General features: G+C 46.7%; 2 protein-coding genes and 1 pseudogene across 2 annotated transcripts in view; all 3 read right to left on the bottom strand.

Annotated features, from left to right (window-relative positions):
* LOC149470540 (uncharacterized) overlaps positions 1 to 25349 on the bottom strand; it is a 699116-nt gene that overhangs the window by 204793 nt on the left and 468974 nt on the right. The window lies entirely within an intron of this gene.
* Positions 1 to 25349, bottom strand: part of LOC149470547 (uncharacterized) — a 201877-nt pseudogene that overhangs the window by 36521 nt on the left and 140007 nt on the right.
* Positions 22244 to 25349, bottom strand: part of LOC149470549 (uncharacterized) — a 34522-nt gene continuing 31416 nt past the window's right edge. The window contains exon 2 of the mRNA XM_089662707.1: positions 22244 to 24991. Within this exon, the coding sequence (XP_089518833.1) occupies positions 23404 to 24828 (1425 nt within the window). The 5' untranslated portion in view covers positions 24829 to 24991 and the 3' untranslated portion in view covers positions 22244 to 23403. The remainder of the gene's footprint in view (positions 24992 to 25349) is intronic.

The raw sequence follows: 25349 nt of genomic DNA, 5'->3' as shown, positions 1-25349 counted from the left end.
GGAACACTCTACCCCAATTTATCAGACTATCGCCTACTCTGCTCACTTTTAGGCGATCTCTGAAAACCTCTCTCTTTAGGGAAGCATATCCTGCCCTCAGCTAATAATGGAATCTTCTACTCTTCCAACCAGTCCATCCCACACAGTTACTACCTTTTGTACCACTAGCCCCTCCCTCCTAGATTGTAAGCTCCGAGGAGCAGGGCCCTCCTATCCCTCTTGTATTGAACTTTATTGTTGCTGTATTGTCTCCCGTTATATTGTAAAGCGCTGAGCAAACTGTCGGCAGCATAAATCCTGTATAATAATAATAATGAGAGGAGATGAAATGTGGAAAGAAGGCATTGATAATGGGAGAGGAGATGGAAAATGTAATGGGAGGAATGGACAAGGTGGGCTTAGCTGGAGACCTCAAGCCTGGCTGATGATGTATCAATAGTCAGAAGAACCTGGAATGGACTCTCCCACTGAGGCTTCAGAGACTTGGTAAGATGACAATAGACCCCATCCTAGTCTCTGGTACTGAGGCAGTGCTGGTCATGTATTACCTCAGGATCCAGAAATGAAGAAAATGCTTGGAAACACAACTCAGTTGGTGAATCATGAAAATGCATTGCATGTTCATTCAAAGCTCCATAAAAAAAGATAAAGATGAGAATAATGAGAGAAGCTGTTCAGTTATTGATGCTTATCTTAAAAAAATTATCAAAAGATAAAATATTTAAATCCCTTCTAGTTGTGTATTGATGGACATAAGCACTAAACTCAGTTCATCCAATCATTACATTCCAGTTTGCTCAGATTTTAGTTTGTTTCTTTTAAGGTAACATTTTATCTTCCCTTCTTCTCTAGCTTGTGGGATGACATTGGGGATGTGAAACTAACTTGTGACACCTGAAACTTTTTTAATATCTCTTTTCTTCCAGAATTTAATCTATGCAGAAATTTGTGAATCCTCCGGTGATAGATTAGACCGGCATTAACTGTAAAAGTTTTGTCACATTGAGAGCATTAAAATGGTTTCTCTCCAGTGTGAATCCTCTGGTGTGTGATAAGATGTGACTTCACTGTAAAAGCTTTACCACATTCAGAACACTGATATGGCTTCTCTCCAGTGTGAATCCTCTGGTGTCTGATAAGATCTGACTTCTGTGTAAAAGCTTTATCACATTCAGAACACTGATATGACTTCTCTCCAGTGTGACTCCTCTGGTGTCTGATAAGATGTGACTTCACTGTAAAAGCTTTACCACATTCAGAACACTGATATGACTTCTCTCCAGTGTGAATCCTCTGGTGTCTGATAAGATTTGACTTTACTTTAAAAGCTTTATAACATTCAGAACACTGATATGGCTTCTCTCCAGTGTGAATCCTCTGGTGTCTGATAAGATCTGACTTTACTTTAAAAGCTTTACCACATTCAGAACACTGATATGACTTCTCTCCAGTGTGAATCCTCTGGTGTCTGATAAGATGTGACTTCTGTGTAAAAGCTTTACCACATTCAGAACACTGATATGACTTCTCTCCAGTGTGAATCCTCTGGTGTCTGATAAGATCTGACTTTACTTTAAAAGCTTTATCACATTCAGAACACTGATATGGCTTCTCTCCAGTGTGAATCCTCTGGTGTCTGTTAAGATATGACTTTACTGTAAAAGCTTTATCACATTCAGAACACTGATATGACTTCTCTCCAGTGTGAATCCTCTGGTGTCTGATAAGATGTGACTTCTGTGTAAAAGCTTTATCACATTCAGAACACTGATATGACTTCTCTCCAGTGTGAATACTCTGGTGTGTGATAAGACTTGACTTCCGTGTAAAAGCTTTATCACATTCAGAACACTGATATGGCTTCTCTCCAGTGTGAGTCCTCTGGTGTCTGTTAAGATGTGACTTTACTGTAAAAGCTTTATCACATTCAGAACACTGATATATCTCTCCAGTGTGAACCCTCTGGTGTGTGATAAGATGTGACTTCTGTGTAAAAGCTTTATCACATTCAGAACACTGATATGACTTCTCTCCAGTGTGACTCCTCTGGTGTGTGATAAGACTTGACTTCCGTGTAAAAGCTTTATCACATTCAGAACACTGATATGGCTTCTCTCCAGTGGGACTCCTCTGGTGTCTGTTAAGATGTGACTTTACTGTAAAAGCTTTATCACATTCAGAACACTGATATGGCTTCTCTCCAGTGTGAACTCTTTGGTGTACTATAAGGTCTTTCTCGCTTGTAAACGTTTTGCCACATTCAGAACAATGATATGACTTCCTTTCATTGTGAACCTTCTGGTGTGTGATATATTTTCTCTCCATTGTAAAATCTCCAAACAAGAAGTAGTTTGAAATGACTCCTCTTTTTGTATACTTGGGTTGGACTTTATTGTAAAGCCATTGTCATTTCCAGAACACATAAATTCCTTTTCTCCTGTTGTCCTCTGAGGCTGGACCAATGTGGAAGAGGATCCAAACCATGACTTTTAGAACACAGATATGACTTGTATCCCGTGTGAATCCTCCAGTGAGCTGCAATAAAGACTTTCAGTCAATTAAGACACCCATATGTCTTGTTTTCCATGTGACTCAGCTGTATTCATGAAGACCAACATGACCGAAAACTTGGTTCATCAATCCACCTGTACAAAAAAAAAAAAAATTAAATTTAAAATTCTATATAAAGGGCTACATAAAGTTGATTTCTATTTTTAATGTTCATTACTAAATATATCTTATGAATAGAAAGAATATGTACAGCATTATCTACAGTATTTTTTTCATCAAATAGATTTTTATTAAGAATGTTTCTAAGTGCGCACAGTATTCCCAACATTCAGCCCAGACAATGGAGTCATACATTCTCACGTATAGGCAGTTGTGGCACTGTTACAGATCATACAGAACAATAACTTGCTTTGTCTATGGTGTCACTTTTACCTTTTATAAACAAATGAACAGAGAAAAGAAGAAACAACCTAGAACAATTCAGCTGTACACGGCAAGTAACTCCCCCCAATACATACATAGATAGCTGACAACGATCAATGAGGCCCGTGTCTCCAGGATCATACCCCAAGTATGGGTCTCCCATGTAGTCACCATTCAGTAGGATACAACTGGCCGTTCTCCTTCTATGGGGCTTAAAAAGCTAAAGTTTTAAAAACCTATGATGTTAATGTGGAGTTCACCTGCTCAATCCACTGTTGTCTGCTGGGAGTTTGAGATGATAGCCAAGATCGGGATATTTTTTATGGTCAAGCAGCCTCACTATTGCTATATGACTTGTAATAGGAGAAGGTGTAAGGAATTCCTCCTCTATTGACACCAAGAGGCACACCCGAGGAATATTGAACACCAACATTACAATACTGGTCATATCATTCCACTTTTTGAATAATTTTGGACATCTCCAAAATGTGTATCAAATCCCCGACATCACCACTACATTTGGGGTCATAAGGGGAAATCCCTCCTGTCCTAGCTAAACAATTGAGCTGGAGTCCTGAAAGATCTATGCAAAAGAAATGACTGAGTTTCTGTGAAGAGGACAGAGAGATGAGAGGTATGGAGGTCACAACCACCTCCCACCACTCTCTATTATTTTCTCTGTTTCCCATTTCTTTCTATAAGTCTTCAGTAAGAGTCAAAAGACTGGAATAAATATATGAAAGATCATGCCTTTCCCACTGGTGCCATCTGAAGCCCATTAACAAGTGTGAGAGTGATGTGAAATCTGTATCTGATGGAAGTAGCAACCGATGGATGGGATCTAATGTGTCTACTAAGTCCCACCTGGTAAGATGTTGAAGTTGGGCAGCTATAATATAAAGTCTAACATTTGGTATTGCTAGGCCTCCTTGGTCTTCACCATACTGTAGAGTAGTGAGTGTGATTCTAGCTGACGGCTTCTTCTAAATGAGTTCCCCAAACTGAGAGTCTATACTGGAGAACCACTTACGAGGTGTCCACATGGGAGAATTGTGGAGTATATAGAGGAATTGTGGGGTCCATATCTTCTCTTGTTCATAGATTTTATTGGAAAGAGATAATAGTTTTACAAGGAGCTCATAACAATGTGATTGCAGGACTCACCAACAGTAAGTCAGAAGGGGTACAACCCTTAGAGGTAACGTACAGGTTGTAATTTGTACAGTACAAATAATATCTTCATACATTAAAGTGGAGTTCCAGTGAAAATAAAAAAATAAAAGTCAGCAGCTGCAAAAACTGTAGCTGCTGACTTTTAAAAGATGGGCACTTACCTGTCCCTCGATCTCGTGGTGTCCTCCCCACAGCCCATTTCATCGGCCGCCCTGTGTTTCCAGTGCCGGCATCTTCAGTGTGGGCACCCAGCTGTGACAGCTTGCGGCTTCACATCCGGGTGCCCACTGAGCATGTGCGAGTATCTCTGTGCTTTGTGAATAGTCCTGTAGTCTTCTAGGACCTTTCATGTGTCCCAGAAGACTACAGGGAGGGAGGGGGGAGGACAACTTCCGCTTCTGATCACCTAGGTGATTGCAGTAGAAGTGGGAGTGGGTACCTGTCAATTTTGGTTACCCTCCCAAAAGGTGCCAGTGGGGTCCTTAACCACTTGCCTACCAGGCACTTATACCCCCTTCCTTACCAGGCCAATTTTAAACTTTCAGCTTTGCCTCACTTTAAATGACAATTGTGCGGTCATGCAACATTGTACTCATTTTTATCTTTTTTTTGACACAAATAGAGCTTTCTTTTGGTGGTCTTTACTCCCCGCTGGGTGTTTTATTTTTTGTGCTATAAACAAAAAAAGAGCAAAAAATGTAAAAAAAAAAAGTTACTTTGTTTCTATTATAACATTTTGCAAACAGGTAATTTGTCTCCTTCACTGATGTGCACTGATAGGTGGCACTGATAGGCAACACTGATGAAGCAGTACTGATAGGCAGAACTAAAGAAGCGGCACTGATAGGTGCCAGTGGGGTCCTTAACCACTTGCCTACCAGGCACTTATACCCCCTTCCTTACTAGGCCAATTTTCAGCATTGTCACATTATAAATGACAATTGCGTGGTCATGCAACATTGTACTCATTTGAAAATATTATATTTTTTTTTACACAAATAGAGCTTTCTTTTGGTGGTATTTGCTCCCCGATGGGTGTTTTATTTTTTGTGCTATAACCAAAAAAAGAGCAAAAAAATTGAAATAAAAGTTTCTTTGTTTCTATTAAAATATTTAGCAAACAGGTAATTTTTCACCTTCACTGATGTGCGTTAATGAGGCTGTACTGATAGGCAGCACTAATGAGGTGGCACTGATGATGGGTACTGATAGTTGTCACTGATTGGCAGCACTGCTGGGCACTGACGGGCGGCACTGGTGGGCAAAGGTGGGTGGCACTGCTGGGCACTTGTGGGCAGAAATGGTGGGTGGCGCTGCTGGGCACCGATCCTCAGGTCACTGATCATAAGTGCCCTGATGATCCCTCCTCTGACAACTGCTGGCAGTACCTTCCTCTTGCTCTGACAGCGTGAGGAAAGTGCAGTCGAGAACCGGAAACTGCAACTCCCGATGACCAGCGTGTCATAGGATACAGCAATCGTGGAGATCGCCAGGTTCAAGCCCCCGGGGGCATGCAGGAGAGCACATTCTGGGAGGACATCATATGAGATTTCTACATGGCAAATAATTTCCTAGCAGGTGTAGTAGAGTCATAGAAATCCAACAGACCCAACAGTCATGACATGCATGCTGCTGATTCTGTGTCATTGAATCACTCATTGAAAGGGGCGTGTTCAAAATAATAGCAGTGTGGAGTTCTATTAGTGACGTCATTCATTCTTTGATAAACAGGTGGTAATTATTGCCCTTATTTAAGGAAGGAAGGCAGCAAATGTTGGACATGCTGGTTACAGTGCATTTCTCTCTGAAATTCTGAGGAAAATGGGTCATTCCAGACATTGTTCAGAAGAACAGCGTACCTTGATTAAAAAGTTGATTGGAGAGGGGAAAACATATAAAGAAGTGCAGAAAATGATTGGCTGCTCAGCTAAAATGATGGCAAATGCTTTAAAATGGCAACCAAAACCTGAAAGACGAGGAAGAAAGCGAAAAACTACCATTGGAATGAATAGAAGAATAGCCAACATGGTGCGGACTCAGCCAACAATCAGCTCCAGGAAGATGAAAGAAGGTGTGACGTTCCCTGTGAGGACTGTTACAATTAGAAGACGCCGATGTGAAGCCAAGCTATCTGCAAGAAGTCCCCGCAAAGTCCCACTGTTGGGAAAAAGACGTGTGCTGAAGAGGTTACAATCTGCCAAAGAGCACATTGAATGGCCTAAAGAGAAATGGCGCAACATTTTGTGGACTGATGAAGATAAGATTGTTCTTTTTGGGTCTAGTGGGCGGAGACTGTTTGTCAGACGACCCCCAAACACTGAATTCAAGCCACAGTACACTGTGAAGACCGTGAAGCATGGTGGTGCAAGCATCATGATATGGGGATGTTTCTCATACTACGGTGTTGGGCCTATTTATCGCATACCAGGGATCATGGATCAGTTTGAATACATCAGAATACTTGAAGAGGTCATGCTGCCTTATGCTGAAGAGGAAATGCCCTTGAAATGGGTGTTCCAACAGGACAACGACCCCAAACACACCAGTAAACGTGCAACATCTTGGTTCCAGACCAACAAGATGGACGTTATGGAGTGGCCAGCCCAATCCCCGGATCTTCATCCAATAGAAAACTTGTGGGGTGACATCAAAAATGCCATTTCTGAGGCAAAACCAAGAAATAGAGAAGAACTGTGGAAGACTTGGTGGGCCTTGAGGAGGATTGAATAAGATTCCTCCTCTTCCCCTATTCCTGTGCCCTGTCCAATGTTTCTTAGGCTGAACCTCCTTAGCCTGCTGGGCCTGTGTTTTTCGACAAAAAAACCCTACTAGAGTAAAACCTTTTCTTACTCTCTGGGAATGTCCTCTTGTTATGGGCTGTACATTCCAGAGCCTCCTCGAGACCTGGACCAAAAAGATTATTGCCAATAAAGGGTAAGGCACAAAGGTGCAGTTTGAATGCTGAGTTCCCTGCCCAGGTTTTTAACCAAAATGCCCTTTTAGCTGAATTCACTACGGCAGAGGTTCGAGCCGCTAGCTTAACTGATTTGGCCGAGGCATCCACAAGGAAACCAACTGCTTTAAACAGTAAAGGAAATTATTTCAGGATTTGCTGCCTGGAGGTTCCTGCCGAGAGATGCGACTAACTGGGTAAGTCAGCATTCCAGATTTCTGGTGACACAGGTAGCCGATAAAGCTGGCCTAAAGCTGATGGAAGTGGAATCCCAGGCCCTGCGGAGTAAGACTTCATCCCTCTTATCCATAGGGTCTTTCAGAGCCCCCATATCTTCAAATGCTAAGTCTGTCCTTTTAGAGACTTTAGATAAGGAGGTGTCTAATTTCTGAACCTTGTTCCATTGCTGGGACCCGTTATCCTAAAAAGGAAACCTCCTTTTAAGATTACTTGAGAAAAAGGGTTTCCTCTCAGGGCTTTCCCATTCCTGCCTAATGGTATCAACCAGGGAACTATGGACTGGAAAGACACTAGTCTTTCTAGCATACAAACCTTGATACATGAGGTCATGCTCAGATAGGCAAACATCCTCCTCCTCGATTTCTAAGGTTTCGTAGATAGCTTTAAGGAGGTCGTCCACATCTTCCAGGGGCAATTTGTTCCTGAAACCTCTGGAGGAGCAAACTTCACCGTCCTCCTCTTATGAGCCTGAATCTACCCAGGACCTAGGATCCTCCTCCGGGTCCTCTCCTTTTAATGCATCTGCTACCTCCAAACCCACCGATTGGGTCCAAGGATCCAGTGGCGGCTGCATTTTTCCAATAGGGATCTAAAGGATTGAAATGTAGACAACATGTCATCCTTAATGGAGGTGAGCACTTTATGGCAGGCTGTAAATGACTTATCCTTAATTAGGCTAGCCACACAATTGCGGTATAAGGGTTTTTCCCAAGTTGAACCCAATTTAGCTGCACAAACTGCACACTTCTTCTTGGGGGTCTGACTCTGCACCTTGTCCTGGACTTTAACCTACAATAAGCAAGAAAAAACACAATACATAAAATAATCAGCCCAGGGCCCCTCATACAAAAAACTTCCAGTTCCTGGACAGCACCCAGAAGTTGCGGCTACTCACACGCTTGCTTGGCAGTCACTCTGCTCCACTGTGCATCGGATGCTGGAGCCCCCCCCGCACGGGAAGGAGAACGACAGGCATCAAAGGTCCTGGACCCCCCAGGACACCCCCGATGGTCATGATCCACTGAGGCATTGAAAGATATCAGGAGCGCAGCCCCACTCCCCCTGAAGGGATTGCGTCGGACAGCAGGAAGTAAGACAGACCAGGATCCACCAGCAACCTCTAGGGCCCAGGACTTCGACAATCAGTTCCTTGATGACTGCACCCATCCTTCCAGAGGAAACACTAAAAACTCAGGAGGGAGGCCTGGTGGTCCGCCTTTTATAGAACTGTGCTTACGTGTTTCCTGTCCCAGAGGGAGGAGCTCTGTCTCAGGAAGGCTGTCCTGGAGGACGTTTGGAGAAATGAACATTAAAATGACTGAGAGACAAAAGCCAGAAATAGATCAGTGGCTGCATGCACACCTCATTGTTAGGCTGCAGGTAGAGAGGCAGAGATGAGGCAGGATTTATCATGAAATACAAATTAAAGTGTATTATTTTCAAAACAGCCAAGAATATTTCACAAGGTCTGAAAAGTATGTAAGTCATCGAGGTATTCCCCAATTTAAGAAGAAGAGCATAACTGCAGGTAGTAAATGTAAGAGAGGAGTTGCAGATGATACGATGGTGGGTAGTATGTACAGGAGAGGAGTGTGGGGTGTGTGACAGTGATGGGTGTGTACAGGAGAGGAGTGTGGAGGTATGACAGTGATGGGTATGTACAGGAGAGGAGTACAGAGGTATGACAGTGATGGGTATGTACAGGAGAGGAGTGTGGGGTGTGTGACAGTGATGGGTATGTACAGGAGAGGAGTACGGTGGTATGACAGTGATGGGTATGTACAGGAGAGGAGTGTGGAGGTATGACAGTGATCGGTATGTACAGGAGAGGAGTGTGGGAGGTATGACAGTGATCGGTATGTACAGGAGATGAGTGTGTAGGTATGACAGTGATCGGTATGTACAGGAGAGGAGTGTGGAGGTATGACAGTGATCGGTATGTACAGGAGAGGAGTGTAGAGGTATGACAGTGATCGGTATATACAGGAGAGGAGTGTGGAGGTATAACAGTGATCGGTGTGTACAGCAGAGGAGTGTAGAGGTATGACAGTGATCGGTATGTACAGGAGAGGAGTACGGAGGTATGACAGTGATCGGTATGTACAGGAGAGGAGTTTGGAGGTATGACAGTGATAGATATGTACAGGAGAGGAGTGTAGAGGTATGACAGTGATGTGTATGTACAGGAGAGGAGTACGGAGGTATGACAGTGATGGGTATGTACAGGAGAGGAGTGTGGAGGTATGACAGTGATGGGTATGTACAGGAAAGGAGTACGGAGGTATGACAGTGATGGGTGTGTACAGGAGAGGAGTGTGGAGGTATGACAGTGATCAGTATGTACAGGAGAGCAGTACGGAGGTATGACAGTGATCGGTATGTACAGGAGAAAAGTGTGGAGGTATGACAGTGATCGGTGTGTACAGGAGAGGAGTGTGGAGGTATGACAGTGATCGGTACGTACAGGAGAGGAGTACGGAGGTATGACAGTGATCGGTATGTACAGGAGAAGAGTGTGGAAGTATGACAGTGATCAGTGTGTACAGGAGAGGAGTGTGGAGGTATGACAGTGATTGGTGTGTACAAGAGAGGAGTACGGAGGTAAGACAGTGATCGGTATGTACAGGAGAGGAGTGTGGGGGTATGACAGTGATCGGTATGTACAGAAGAGGAGTGTGGAGGTATGACAGTGATCGGTTTGTACAGGAGAGGAGTGTGGAGGTATGACAGTGATCGGTATGTACAGGAGAGGAGTGTGGGAGGTATGATAGTGATCGATATGTACAGGAGAGGAGTGTGGAGGTATGACAGTGATCGGTATGTACAGGAGAGGAGTGTGAAGGTATGACAGTGATGGGTATGTACAGGAGAGGAGTGTGGAGGTATGACAGTGATGGGTATGTACAGCTGAGGAGTGTGGAGGTATGACATTGATGGGTATGTACAGGAGAGAAGTGTGGTGGGTATGACAGTGATCGATATGTACAGGAGAGGAGTGTGGGGGGGTATGACAGTGATTGGTATGTACAGGAGAGGAGTGTGGGGGTATGACAGTGATCGGTATGTACAGGAGAGGAGTGTGGAGGTATGACAGTGATCGGTATGTACAGGAGAGGAGTGTGGGAGGTATGACAGTGATCGGTATGTACAGGAGAGGAGTGTGGGAGGTATGACAGTGATCGGTATGTACAGGAGAGGAGTGTGGAGGTATGACAGTGATGGGTATGTACAGGAGAGGAGTGTGGAGGTATGACAGTGATCGGTATGTACAGGAGAGGAGTGTGGGGGGTATGACAGTGATGGGTATGTACAGGAGAGGAGTGTGGAGGTATGACAGTGATGGGTATGTACAGGAGAGGAGTGTGGAGGTATGACAGTGATGGGTATGTACAGCTGAGGAGTGTGGAGGTATGACATTGATGGGTATGTACAGGAGAGAAGTGTGGTGGGTATGACAGTGATCGATATGTACAGGAGAGGAGTGTGGGGGTATGACAGTGATCGGTATGCACAGGAGAGGAGTGTGGGGGGGTATGACAGTGATTGGTATGTACAGGAGAGGAGTGTGGGGGTATGACAGTGATCGGTATGTACAGGAGAGGAGTGTGGAGGTATGACAGTGATCGGTATGTACAGGAGAGGAGTGTGGGAGGTATGACAGTGATCGATATGTACAGGAGAGGAGTGTGGAGGTATGACAGTGATCGGTATGTACAGGAGAGGAGTGTGAAGGTATGACAGTGATGGGTATGTACAGGAGAGGAGTGTGGAGGTATGACAGTGATGGGTATGTACAGCTGAGGAGTGTGGAGGTATGACATTGATGGGTATGTACAGGAGAGAAGTGTGGTGGGTATGACAGTGATCGATATGTACAGGAGAGGAGTGTGGGGGTATGACAGTGATCGGTATGCACAGGAGAGGAGTGTGGGGGGGTATGACAGTGATTGGTATGTACAGGAGAGGAGTGTGGGGGTATGACAGTGATCGGTATGTACAGGAGAGGAGTGTGGAGGTATGACAGTGATCGGTATGTACAGGAGAGGAGTGTGGGAGGTATGACAGTGATCGGTATGTACAGGAGAGGAGTGTGGGAGGTATGACAGTGATCGGTATGTACAGGAGAGGAGTGTGGAGGTATGACAGTGATGGGTATGTACAGGAGAGGAGTGTGGAGGTATGACAGTGATCGGTATGTACAGGAGAGGAGTGTGGGGGTTATGACAGTGATGGGTATGTACAGGAGAGGAGTGTGGAGGTATGACAGTGATGGGTATGTACAGGAGAGGAGTGTGGAGGTATGACAGTGATGGGTATGTACAGCTGAGGAGTGTGGAGGTATGACATTGATGGGTATGTACAGGAGAGAAGTGTGGTGGGTATGACAGTGATCGATATGTACAGGAGAGGAGTGTGGGGGTATGACAGTGATCGGTATGCACAGGAGAGGAGTGTGGGGGGGTATGACAGTGATTGGTATGTACAGGAGAGGAGTGTGGGGGTATGACAGTGATCGGTATGTACAGGAGAGGAGTGTGGAGGTATGACAGTGATCGGTATGTACAGGAGAGGAGTGTGGGAGGTATGACAGTGATGGGTATGTACAGGAGAGGAGTGTGGGAGGTATGACAGTGATCGGTATGTACAGGAGAGGAGTGTGGAGGTATGACAGTGATGGGTATGTACAGGAGAGGAGTGTGGAGGTATGACAGTGATCGGTATGTACAGGAGAGAAGTGTGGGGGGAATGACAGTGATGGGTATGTACAGGAGAGGAGTGTGGAGGTATGACAGTGATCGGTATGTACAGGAGAGGAGTTTGGAGGTATGACAGTGGTGGGTATGTACAGGAGAGGAGTGTGGAGGTATGACAGTGATAGGTATGTACAGGAGAGGAGTGTGGGGGGTACGACAGTGATCGATATGTACAGGAGAGGAGTGTGGAGGTATGACAGTGACCGGTATGTACAGGAGAGGAGTGTGGGGGGTATGACAGTGATTGGTATGTACAGGAGAGGAGTGCGGAGGTATGACAGTGATTGGTATGTACAGGAGAGGAGTGTGGGGGGTATGACAGTGATGGGTATGTACAGGAGAGGAGTGTGGGGGGTATGACAGTGATCGGTATGTACAGGAGAGGAGTGTGAAGGTATGACAGTGACTAATATGTACAGGAAAGGAGTGTTGGGGGTATGACAGTGATCGGTATGTACAGGAGAGGAGTGTGGAGGTATGACAGTGATCGGTGTGTACAGGAGAGGAATGTAGAGGTATGACAGTGATCGGTATGTACAGGAGATAAGTGTGGAGGTATGACAGTGATCGGTGTGTACAGGAGAGGAGTGTGGGGGGTATGACAGTGATTGGTATGTACAGGAGAGGAGTGCGGAGGTATGACAGTGATTGGTATGTACAGGAGAGGAGTGTGGGGGGTATGACAGTGATGGGTATGTACAGGAGAGGAGTATGGGAGGTATGACAGTGATCGGTATGTACAGGAGAGGAGTGTGGAGGTATGACAGTGATCGGTATGTACTTTCTGGGGTCCTTTCTGTTACATGTGCATGTTAGTGTGATATGTTGGTGTTTTATGTCCGTTCTGTGATTGTGCCCAAATTGTGTTGTATGTGTGCTGTATATTGTTGTATAATTGTCCAGTGTATGTTCTGTCCAAAAGTCTGTTTTATGTAAGAGGTTAGAGGCAATTTTGAGGCTAGTTGCTACCATGTGCTTCCCTGTGGGGGGCCATTCTAGTTTCTACCATGTGCTTCCCTGTGGGGGGCCATTCTGGTATCTACCATGTGCTCCTCTGTGGGGGGTCATTTTCTTGACTAACCACATGTACTCCTTTTGTTTGGTGGCCATTTTGTTGACTACCATATGTGCAGTAATCTCTATGCAATGTGTATGCAGCTTTCTATATGCATTTGACCCATATTGTGTTTTTAATCCAAATTTTTTACAGTTTAAGTTGTTTGCTTTTAGCTTTAAATTTGCATATTGCCAGCCAATTTAAAGTGTGTTAAGCGAGTTTTCCCTTCACGTGTTCCACATTTAATGAGCGCGGTGAAGTCTGGGTTTTTGCACATAGATTTCTTGTATAGTGATTATATTTTTCTTGTGTTTTTCCTGTTAAAAGTAGTTCCTTATTGTAAAGCGGGTTTGTTTTAAGCTGCTGTGTCACGTGTTTCACGTCCAGCAGACTTTTTGTGTAAACGGTTTTAGGTGGTTGCAGCGAAGATTGCGTGTGTAGCGCAGATCGTTTAGCGGTGCTGGTATGAGTGATTTTTGCGTCAGCAACAAGGTTACTTTTGGCGCAGTTTTTCGGTTTACCTCTGTGTAATTGTTTTACTGTGAAACGTCCCGTGTTTTTCATAAGGATCCACTTTGTCCTTTTTAACGGTTTTTTAGGTTGAAAAGGGTTTTTTCTGTGTGTATTAGGAAAGTTTTTTCTTTACACAAATTTCCTAAAGGTCAGTTAGCAGGTTTCTGGCCAACCAGTGACCCCTAAGTAACATCCAAGAACCCCTCTTTTTGTTTTGACTTGTGTTAGCTACTGTGTGCAGGGAGAGAAAAGCCACTTTCATCATTGTGCGGTGTGGCCTGCCAAACACAGTGGGTGATGAGAACCACATAAATTACGCTGTGTGAGTGGGCGGTCCAGGGAAGTCCTGGTCACCACAAACACTTCGGGTGGTCAGGATCACACAAATTGCGCTGTGGGAGTGGGAGGTGTGCTCTCAGTCTGACCGCCACTTGATGCGCTTCGGGTGATCGATAAGTATCACATAAATTACGCTGTGCTGGGAAAGTGGTGGAATCAGGCCTCTCGGTAGGATCCCACCGAGTGCTCCAGGGGGTAAACAGGTACCCGGACGCGGGATATATACCAGTGACTAGTCACGATGGGCAGTAGTCAGTCCATGAAGAGAGAGGGGGAACCAGCCCTCTTCAGGGTAAGGACAGCTGCACAACTGATGAAGGTGAGTTTGGGGGGGAAGTCTACAGAACCCCTCAAAAGGTAGAATAAATGGTCGAAGGGTACCAGATGGGAAATTCCCCGGGAAGGTACATTTGACGCATGGAGGTGGGAAAAATTCATCTCTGAATTTGAACCACGGATGCAGGCGTCAGAACTAGAGATCGCACAGCTATGGCTTCACAGGTCAATCCAATTAGGGAAGCAGGGCATACATAAACTGGTGTCTGTCCGGAAGAACCAGGTGATGTATACCTGGCCTCCAGAGGGAATAAAACAGGAAGATCCGGTGTCATAGGTGGAGGAAGCTCTTTCAGGGCTGACTCTACTAAGGCAGGCAGGATCAGGGTCTGCTGGGGTTCCCGAACAACCAACAGTGGCTGAGATAAGTATAACTGCACCTGTCTCTTCTGTTAGTGGCGTCACTCTTGACATACCTTCTGTGTCTTCTGTCTCTATGCCTCAGCCTCTGCCTCTACCTCTCCCTTCTCCCTGCTTCACCCCAGCTCCTTCTGTTTCCAACTATGAAGCCTACTCAACAACCGATTTGCAGACTATCTGTGAATCAAGGGGAATAGACACCCGGTTAAAAAACAGGGCGGATTGCATCAAAGCGCTACGAACCACTGATCAGACCCCTGCCCCCCAGCTATACCCTGATCTGAGGGACCTCAAACCTGAAGGTGCAGTAAGCGAGGTGGTTAATCTAAGCCCACCGATGATGCTGGGTCAGCCCTTGCACTCTTCCCGGACCGAGGCCTATCCAGTCAGGGTGCAGCAATTTGAAGGTCCTCCCAATGCACGGGGGGAACGGACTTTAGGGGAACGGGTAGTTTGGCATGTCCCCTTCACCCCGGCAGAGATCCGCACTATTCTGGCTGAGCTCCCGAACTATCGAGTCAATCCGAGAGGATTTGCTCGAATGTTTGGACAAAACCAGTTCAGCTATGGTATGAGTGGGTCAGATTGTGCACAGATCCTGCGGGCTAAGGTGGGCATGGAAGTGGCCAGTACAGTGATTGCAGGGTGCTCTATAACCACGCATGAGGAGATGACTTCAGGGGGCAAAGAGTTCTGTACACAGCTAAAGGCAAAGCTTCCAGAAATGTATGGTGCTACCTCTACTACGGACATGATGAAGCTCACCCAGGGTCCTAATGAGGAAAGCGCCTGCTTCTGGCGCCGTCTCAAGCAGACGGCACTGGATGCGGATCTGGAAGTTGGACCTGATGCTCCAACTGAAGGGGTAAAGGTGACCGCGACGCACATTCTGTTGCGGGCCAAATTTTTGGAAGGCATCGATATTAAAATTCGGGAAAGGCTGGTTCTGGCCCGACCCGAATATAATGAGATGTCTATCCCTGCTATCCTTTCCACTCTTGCGGCAATAGAGAGGGAAATGGATAGAAGAAAACAAGACAAGGCCAAAGTTCTTATGTCCCAGACCCCACACGAAAAACCAAGGGATCTGGGTCACAGGAAGGATAGGCCCCCACCCAGGTGCTTCCAGTGCCACCAAACGGGGCACATGAGGAGGAGCTGTCCCCAATTACCTAAAGGTCGGTGGCAGTTCATTCCTGATGAGTCCTCCGCCCCTATGACCACCATGGTAAGTAACTCCTATGAATTCTCATAGGAAGTTGACAAATCGGTGTCGGCCCAGGTCCATCTTTTTCTAGAGGAATTAAAATATCCCCTCCCTTGCCTCACTGACACCGGTGCAGCAAGAACGGTCCTGCGAAAACAGGACATCCAAGGCAAGGTACCCCTCTCAGGGGAAAGCCCTCCTAACCCCTACTAACCTCACTATCAAACGATGCACTATTCTTAACCCAGCTTCTCTTCTTCCTGTGTCGGAAGATGAGAAGGGGGGGAGGACAGCAATGACAGTGCTGAATTTTGCAACACGACTAACAATACTAACACCTCTTCTGCTAACATGTCTTCTTTGTCCACTACTAATCTCTCTTCCAAAGGACACGACTGCATTTCTTTGGTGGAACTGGAGTCAGCGGCGACACACCCCATATCACCCCGAGAGTAGCGGTAAGGTTGAACGTCTTCCGATACCCAAAAACCTTGGCCTGAGTGTCTCCCCATTGCCCCCTATTCCATCCGGAATGCCCCTCGGCAACCACATGGGCTGTCACCCTACGAGGTGTTGTTTGGGGGACCTCCCAAAACAGGGTTGTACTTTCCTCAACAGTTGTCGTCTTTGCATTCACAGCTTACAGGTTATGTGCAATCTCTGCAACGGGAGCTGCAGAAGATACACCATCGGGTCCGCGAATCGCTCCCCGATCCAAATACAATAACAGGTGTTCTTTCTATTGAGCCAGGTGATTGGGTCGTCCTAAAGAAACATCAAAGAACCGGACTTGAGCCACGGTTCGCCGGACCATACCAAGTCCAGCTGACGACACCTACCTCACTCAAATTCGAGGGACGAGACAACTGGGTGCACGCAAGCCACTGCAAGAAACTTTTCAGCTACACCAGAGAATGAGGGGTGTCATTTTCCTTTTTCTTTTTGTTTGTATGTCTTACATGTGTGTGAACGGAGGAAAAGACGGCAGATACCCCAACCTTTTATTTAAAATGCACCTGCGTTTAGCCAGAACCGCCAACAAAACCAACTGTTGGGTATGCTCTAAGCCCCCACCCAGTCATCACATGTCCGCAATGGCCGCTGTTCATGCCCTATATGACATCCGCGTCGGCATGAAAAAGCAAGGGACCCCTGGTCAGCCCCCACGTAGACATTTGTCGGTAGAACTTAATGACACATTTTTAGCAGGTAACATCAGTTTCAGCACCAATATTAGCTCTAGCTCCTGTAGGACCCTCGTCAGTCCATTATGGGTAACTGGACAGCTAGGCAGCCCTCAGGTGTGCTTTAACATCAGCTTTGGCACAGGTAACAAGTTTGTTGGGACTACCACCTGCGAGGGAGGTATAACTGTCAATCTGACTAACCAGACTTCCCTTCTGAGTAACCACACTGACCGACCAGACCACGTGTGTTGGAAGGACGGATGTGATGTGCAGACTGAGGGAGCAATCCCCCAGTCTGTGCAACTGTTGCTCAGTGCCAGAGGCCGAACGAGGAACTCTTCCTGCTCTGCTCTGACAGGTCTATACTATTTTCTGTGTGGTTCGGCAGCCTATAGAACATTTCCCCAGAACGCGAAAGGTTTGTGTGCCCTCATAAAGCTAGTCCCAGCATCCTATGTAGTGATGGATCATGAAGAGTTGATGGTCCACAAGAAGGTAAGGATGGCAGGGAGAGTTCGCAGAGAGCTGTTCTCTAAGGGCGACCAGGCATGGGCTTGGTTCCCCTCATGGACAGGATGGGGAATAGAACTTATGAAGCGCCTGAACAATTTTTCTGTCATCGTGGATAGTATGTTTAACGAGACCATAGAGGCTGTCAGAGAAATTGCCCAAGAACAACGGCAGATGGGAATTTTAGTGCTTCAGGAGAAGATGGCCCTTGATTACCTTTTAGCCGCCAAAGGGGGGTTCTGTGAGTTCATCAGAGAGGATTGTTGTACTTGGATAGAAGACACCGATGACAAGGTCCAGGCCCATATGGACAAAGTTAGTGAACTACAGGGAAAAGCTAGAGCTATAGCTAGTGAGGGTTGGAATCCGTTCAAGGGTTTGGGAGGATTGGGAGATTTCCTGTTCTCCATCGGATCTTGGTTGAAGGAAGTGGGAGTGTATGTCCTGATGCTTCTCTTTTTCATCTGCCTTTTATATGCCGCGGTGAGATGTTCCTGTTGCCTCATCGACCGTGTAAGCCAAGCTCGGGCAGACGACCACATCTCCATGCCCGCTCCTGGGATCCCACTCCAACCACTGATCGGTGGAAGACCTCACCAACCAACCACCTTCTCTACAGATTACGTCCTGGCTTCCCTCTAATTTATCTCTCTGAAGACCACATTCTCCAAGACCTTCAAGCAAGCTTCAAGCCTCATCATGGTTTGTGTCTGCGATTTGGAAAACTGTCTGGGTCGAGACCAGCCTTGTGTGGCCCCGTCTGCAGGGGCAATTTGAGAATCTGTTGCTGGATCTCCCCAGACCACCGTGGGATCACAAGCCTTATTCATACCACAAGTCTGTTTGTGGTTTTTGCAAGAGCCTTCCTGTAGTGAAGGTTCCAACGCTCTTGAGGATCATTGCTTCAATCAAGCCTGTTTGCGTCGAGTCTGCGTCGGGTCTTGTTGTTTCAGGTACCCCGTGGAGCTTTATTCTCAGGGACAACTACAGGAACTCTTTGAGGTTTTGAGACTACACCCATCAAGCTGAAGAAGATCAAGAAGGGACACGAGGAGAATATGATAAAACAGGAGGGAATGTCATGGAAATTTTGTATTGTTGGTCGAACTTTAAATGTGTCATATATGAGTGTTATTCATATGTCTCTCGTGTGGCTTAATTAAAGCTCTGAAGGCTGCAATTGGGCCATGCGCATGTACAATGTATGTATTACAGTACTCAGCTTGGTAATGGATGAGATGGCAGATCTGTGCTTATAGACCGGCGTGTATACCACCACGGCATTCGATGCGAATGCCGCTGGCAGTAGACCGCGGGCCTGTATCCACATATCAGCAGCATAGTACCACATGGGCTTCATAACGCAAGGCGCCAAGCGGTGTGAACTCCACGTGTAGGCTTATGCATATCTTACAACCCATTACCAATCTGAACTGTATCCGGATGGATGTGTTTTAATAAAGATCGTATCGGGCCCACCCAGGTACCGACTGATATTTCTAGGGAATGCTTTTACAGAGAATGGACATACTGCTAGGAGCTGGGAAATATGACCTCAGATGGCTCATGGGGGGGAAGGGGAGGAAGTCTGCTGACCTCAGAAGGCTCATAGGGGAGGAGGAAAGGCTATGCTCCAATTGGAATGTACATCTTGTGTATAGGCACTCCCCATTGCATTGTTCGGTGGGAGGAGATTGACTTTATTCATGTGGGGGGCATGTGTGTATTTTTTATAAAACCAGAGGCTGAGTCTGAAACCGGCCCTTATGTGGATTGCAACACTAGCCTTAGAGTGTCGTGTGATCATTCTAGGGTAACAGAGCTCCAATTCCCCCACATTTCAACAGAAGCTAACCAATTTGGATGGGCAGGAATCGTGTAATTTAGCTGCAGTCGTGGTAAGGGAGATTCGCACAGCTTTATGGGGGATTTCTGCGCATCCAACTGTGAGTACTCACGGTAAGGAGAAATTCGTTAAAGTGAATTTCCAAGACAGAGTGTAGAGGTATGACAGTGATCGGTATGTAAAGGAGAGGAGTGTGGAGGTATGACAGTGATCGGTGTATACAGGAGAGGAGTGTAGAAGTATGACAGTGATCGGAATGTACAGGAGAGGAGAAGGAAGGTATGACAGTATTCGGTATGTACAGGAGAGGAGTGTGGAGGTATGACAGTGATCGGTGTGTACAGGAGAGGAGTGTAGAGGTATGACAGTGATCGGTATGTACAGGAGAGGAGTACGGAGGTATGACAGTGATCGGTATGTACAGGAGAGGAGTGTGGAGGTATGACAGTGATAGGTATGTACAGGAGAGGAGTGTAGAGGTATCACAGTGATGGGTATGTACAGGAGAGGAGTACGGAGGTATGACAGTGATCGGTATGTATAGGAGAGGAGTACGGAGGTATGACAGTGATCGGTATGTACAGGAGAGGAGTGTGGAGGTATGACAGTGATCGGTGTGTACAGGAGAGGAGTGTGCAGGTATGACAGTGATCGGTATGTACAGGAGAGGAGTGTGGAGGTATGACAGTGATCAGTGTGTACAGGAGAGGAGTGTGGAGGTATGACAGTGATCGGTGTGTACAAGAGAGGAGTACGGAGGTAAGACAGTGATCGGTATGTACAGGAGAGGAGTGTAGAGGTATCACAGTGAATGGTATGTACAGGAGAGGAGTATGGAGGTATGACAGTGATGGGTATGTATAGGAGAGGAGTACGGAGGTATGACAGTGATCGGTATGTAAAGGAGAGGAGTGTGGAGGTATGACAGTGATCGGTGTGTACAGGAGAGGAGTGTAGAAGTATGACAGTGATCGGTATGTACAGGAGAGGAGAACGAAGGTATGACAGTATTCGGTATGTACAGGAGAGGAGTGTGGAGGTATGACAGTGATCGGTATGTACAGGAGAGGAGTACGGAGGTATGACAGTGATCAATATGTACAGGAGAGGAGTGTGGAGGTATGACAGTGATAGGTATGTACAGGAGAGGAGTGTAGAGGTATCACAGTGATGGGTATGTACAGGAGAGGAGTACGGAGGTATGACAGTGATCGGTATGTATAGGAGAGGAGTACGGAGGTATGACAGTGATCGGTAAGGACAGGAGAGGAGTGTGGAGGTATGACAGTGATCGGTAGGTACAGGAGAGGAGTGTGGAGGTATGACAGTGATCGGTATGTACAGGAGAGGAGTGTGGAGGAATGACAGTGATCAGTATGTACAGGAGAGGAGTACGGAAGTATGACAGTGATCGGTATGTACAGGAGAGGATGGTAGAAGTATCACAGTGAATGGTATGTACAGGAGAGGAGTACGGAGGTATGACAGTGATGGGTATGTATAGGAGAGGAGTACGAAGGTATGACAGTGATCGGTATGTGCAGGAAAGGAGTGTGGAGGTATGACAGTGATCGGTATGTACAGGAGAGGAGTGTGGAGGAATTACAGTGATCGGTATGTACAGGAGAGGAGTGTGGAGGTATGACAGTGATCGGTGTGTACAGGAGAGGAGTACGGAGGTATGACAGTGATCGGTATGTTTTGTAGAGGAGTACGGAGGTATGACAGTGATCGGTAAGGACAGGAGAGGAGTGTGGAGGTATGACAGTGATCGGTGTGTACAGGAGAGGAGTGTGGAGGTATGACAGTGATCGGTATGTACAGGAGAGGAGTGTGGAGGTATGACAGTGATCAGTGTGTACAGGAGAGGAGTGTGGAGGAATTACAGTGATCGGTATGTACAGGAGAGGAGTGTGGAGGTATGACAGTGATCGGTTTGTACAGGAGAGGTGTATGGAGGTTTGACAGTGATCGGTATGCACAGGAGAGGAGTGTGGGGGGGTATGACAGTGATTGGTATGTATAGGAGAGGAGTGCAGAGGTATGACGGTGATCGGTATGTACAGGAGAGGAGTGTGGATCTATGACGGTGATCGGTATGTACAGGAGAGGAGTACGGAGGTTTGACAGTGATCGGTATGCACAGGAGAGGAGTGTGGGGGGGTATGACAGTGATTGGTATGTACAGGAGAGGAGTGTGTGGGGATATGACAGTGATGGGTACGTATAGAAGAGGAGTGTGGGGGTATGACAGTGATGGGTACGAAAAGGAGAGGAGTGTGGAGGTATGACAGTGATCTGTATGTACAGGAGAGGAGTGTGGAGGTACAGTATGACTGTGATCGGTATGTACAGGAGAGGAGTGCGGAGGTATGACGGTGATCGGTATATACAGGAGAGGAGTACGGAGGTTTGACAGTGATCGGTATGCACAGGAGAGGAGTGTGGGGGGGTATAACAGTGATCGGTATGTACAGGAGAGGAGTGTGGGGGTATGACAGTGATGGGTATGTACAGGAGAGGAGTGTGGAGGTATGACAGTGATCGGTATGTAAAGGAGAGGAGTGTGGAGGTATTACAGTGATCGGTATGTACAGGAGAGGAGTGTGGAGGTATGACAGTGTCTTGGAAATTCGCTTTAACGAATTTCTCCTTACCGTGAGTACTCGCAGTTGGATGTGCAGAAATCCCCCATAAAGCTGTGCGAATCCCGCTTACCACGACTGCAGCTAAACTACACGATTCCTGCCCATCCAAATACTTTGGTTCTGTTGAATTGTGGGAGAATTGGAGCTCCGTTACCCTAGAATGATCACACGACACTCTAAGGCTGGTTGCAACTCACATAAGGGCTGATTTTAGACCCAGCTCTCTGTTTTATTAAAAATACACACATGCCCCCCACATGAATAAAGTCAATCCCCTCCCACCGAACAATGCAATGGGGATTGCCTATACAGAGGATGTACATTCCAATTGGAGCATAGCCTTTGCTATTATCTATCACTGGTCCTCCCCCATGAGTCTTCTGAGGTCAGCAGACTTCCTCCCCTTCCCCCCTATGAGCCATCTGAGGTCATATTTCCTGTCCTACTAGCTTCTATTGGTATGCAAAATTCTCTGCACAAGCACTCCCTAAAAATATCAGTCTGTACCTGGATGGGCCCGATACGATCTTTATTAAAACACATCCATCCCAGATACAGTTCAGATTAGTAATGGGTTGTAAGATATGCATAAGCCTACACGTGGAGTTCACACCGCTTGCGCATTGCGTTATGAAGCCCACGTGGTACCATGCTGCTGATATGCGGATACAGGCCCACGGTCCACTGACAGCAGCATTCGCATGGAATGCCGTGGTGGTATACACGCCGGTCTATAAGCGCAGATCTGCCATCTCATCCATTACCAAGCTGAGTACTGTAATACATACATTGTACATGGCATGGCCCAATTGCAGCCTTCAGAGCTTTAATTAAGCCACACGAGAGACATATGAATAACACGAATATATGACACATTTAAAGTTCGACCAACAATACAAAATTTCCATGACATTCCCTCCTGTTTTATCATATTCTCCTCGTGTCCCTTCTTGATCTTCTTCAGCTTGATGGGTGTAGTCTCAAACTTCAAAGAGTTCCTGTAGTTGTCCCTGAGAATAAAGCTCCACGGGGTACCTGAAACAACAAGACCCGACGCAGACTCGACGCAAACAGGCTTGATTGAAGCGATGATCCTCAAGAGCGTTGGAACCTTCACTACAGGAAGGCTCTTGCAAAAACCACAAACAGACTTGTGGTATGAATAAAGCTTGTGATCCCACGGTGGTCTGGGGAGATCCAGCAATAGATTCTCAAATTGCCCCTGCAGACGGGGCCACACAAGGCTGGTCTCGACCCAGACAGTTTTCCAAATCGCAGACACAAACAATGATGAGGCTTGAAGCTTGCTTGAAGGTCTTGGAGAATGTGGTCTTCAGAGAGATAAATTAGAGGGAAGCCAGGACGTAATCTGTAGAGAAGGTGGTTGGTTGGTGAGGTCTTCCCCCGATCAGTGGTTGGAGTGGGATCCCCGGAGCGGGCATGGAGATGTGGTCGTCTGCCCGAGCTTGGCTTACACGGTCGATGAGGCAACAGGAACATCTCACCGCGGCATATAAAAGGCAGATGAAAAAGAGAAGCATCAGGATATACACTCCCACTTCCTTCAACCAAGATCCGATGGAGAACAGGAAATCTCCCAATCCTCCCAAACCCTTGAACGGATTCCAACCCTCACTAGCTATAGCTCTAGCTTTTCCCTGTAGTTCACTAACTTTGTCCATATGGGCCTGGACCTTGTCATCGGTGTCTTCTATCCAAGTACAACAATCCTCTCCGATGAACTCACAGAACCCCCCTTTGGCGGCTAAAAGATAATCAAGGGCCATCTTCTCCTGAAGCACTAAAATTCCCATCTGCCGTTGTTCTTGGGCAATTTCTCTGACAGCCTCTACGGTCTCGTTAAACATACTATCCACGATGACAGAAAAATTGTTCAGGCGCTTCATAAGTTCTATTCCCCATCCTGTCCATGAGGGGAACCAAGCCCATGCCTGGTCGCCCTCAGAGAACAGTTCCCTGCGAACTCTCCCTGCCATCCTTACCTTCTTGTGGACCATCAACTCTTCATGGTCCATCACTACATAGGATGCGGGGACTAGCTTTATGAGGGCACACGAACCTTTCGCGTTCTGGGGGAATGTTCTATAGGCTGCCGAACCACACAGAAAATAGTATGGACCTGTCAGAGCAGAACAGGAGGAGTTCCTCGTTCGGCCTCTGGCACTGAGCAACAGTTGCACAGACTGGGGGATTGCTCCCTCAGTCTGCACATCACATCCGTCCTTCCAACACACGTGGTCTGGTCGGTCAGTGTGGTTACTCAGAAGGGAAGTCTGGTTAGTCAGATTGACAGTTATACCTCCCTCACAGGTGGTAGTCCCAACAAACTTGTTACCTGTGCCAAAGCTGATGTTAAAGCACACCTGAGGGCTGCCTAGCTGCCCAGTTACCCATAATGGACTGGTGAGGGCCCTACAGGAGCTAGAGCTAATATTGGTGCTGAAACTGATGTTACCTGCTAAAAATGTGTCATTAAGTTCTACCGACAAATGTCTACGTGGGGGCTGACCAGGGGTCCCTTGCTTTTTCATGCCGACGCGGATGTCATATAGGGCATGAACAGCGGCCATTGCGGACATGTGATGACTGGGTGGGGGCTTAGAGCATACCCAACAGTTGGTTTTGTTGGCGGTTCTGGCTAAACGCAGGTGCATTTTAAATAAAAGGTTGGGGTATCTGCCGTCTTTTCCTCCGTTCACACACATGTATGACATACAAACAAAAAGAAAAAGGAAAATGACACCCCTCATTCTCTGGTGTAGCTGAAAAGCTTCTTGTAGTGGCTTGCGTGCACCCAGTTGTCTCGTCCCTCGAGTTTGAGTGAGGTAGGTGTCGTCAGCTGGACTTGGTATGGTCCGGTGAACCGTGGCTCGAGTCCGGTTCTTTGATGTTTCTTTAGGACGACCCAATCACCTGGCTCAATAGAAAGAACACCTGTTATTGCATTTGGATCGGGGAGCGATTCGCGAACCCGATGGTGTATCTTCTGCAGCTCCCGTTGCAGAGATTGCACATAACCTGTAAGCTGTGAATGCAAAGACGACAACTGTTGAGGAAAGTACAACCCTGTTTTGGGAAGTCCCCCAAACAACACCTCGTAGGGTGACAGCCCATGTGGTTGCCGAGGGGCATTCCGGATGGAATAGGGGGCAATGGGGAGACACTCAGGCCAAGGTTTTTGGGTATTGGAAGACGTTCAACCTTACCGCTACTCTCGGGGTGATATGGGGTGTGTCGCCGCTGACTCCAGTTCCACCAAAGAAATGCAGTC

Source organism: Staurois parvus, unplaced genomic scaffold, assembly GCF_062004578.1.
Source record: "Staurois parvus isolate SC_StPar_1 unplaced genomic scaffold, SC_StPar_1.0 ptg000039l, whole genome shotgun sequence".
NCBI lineage: Eukaryota > Metazoa > Chordata > Amphibia > Anura > Ranidae > Staurois > Staurois parvus.
The sequence above is the reverse complement of the archived record's forward strand: the minus strand, read 5'-3'. Positions and strand labels throughout refer to the sequence as shown.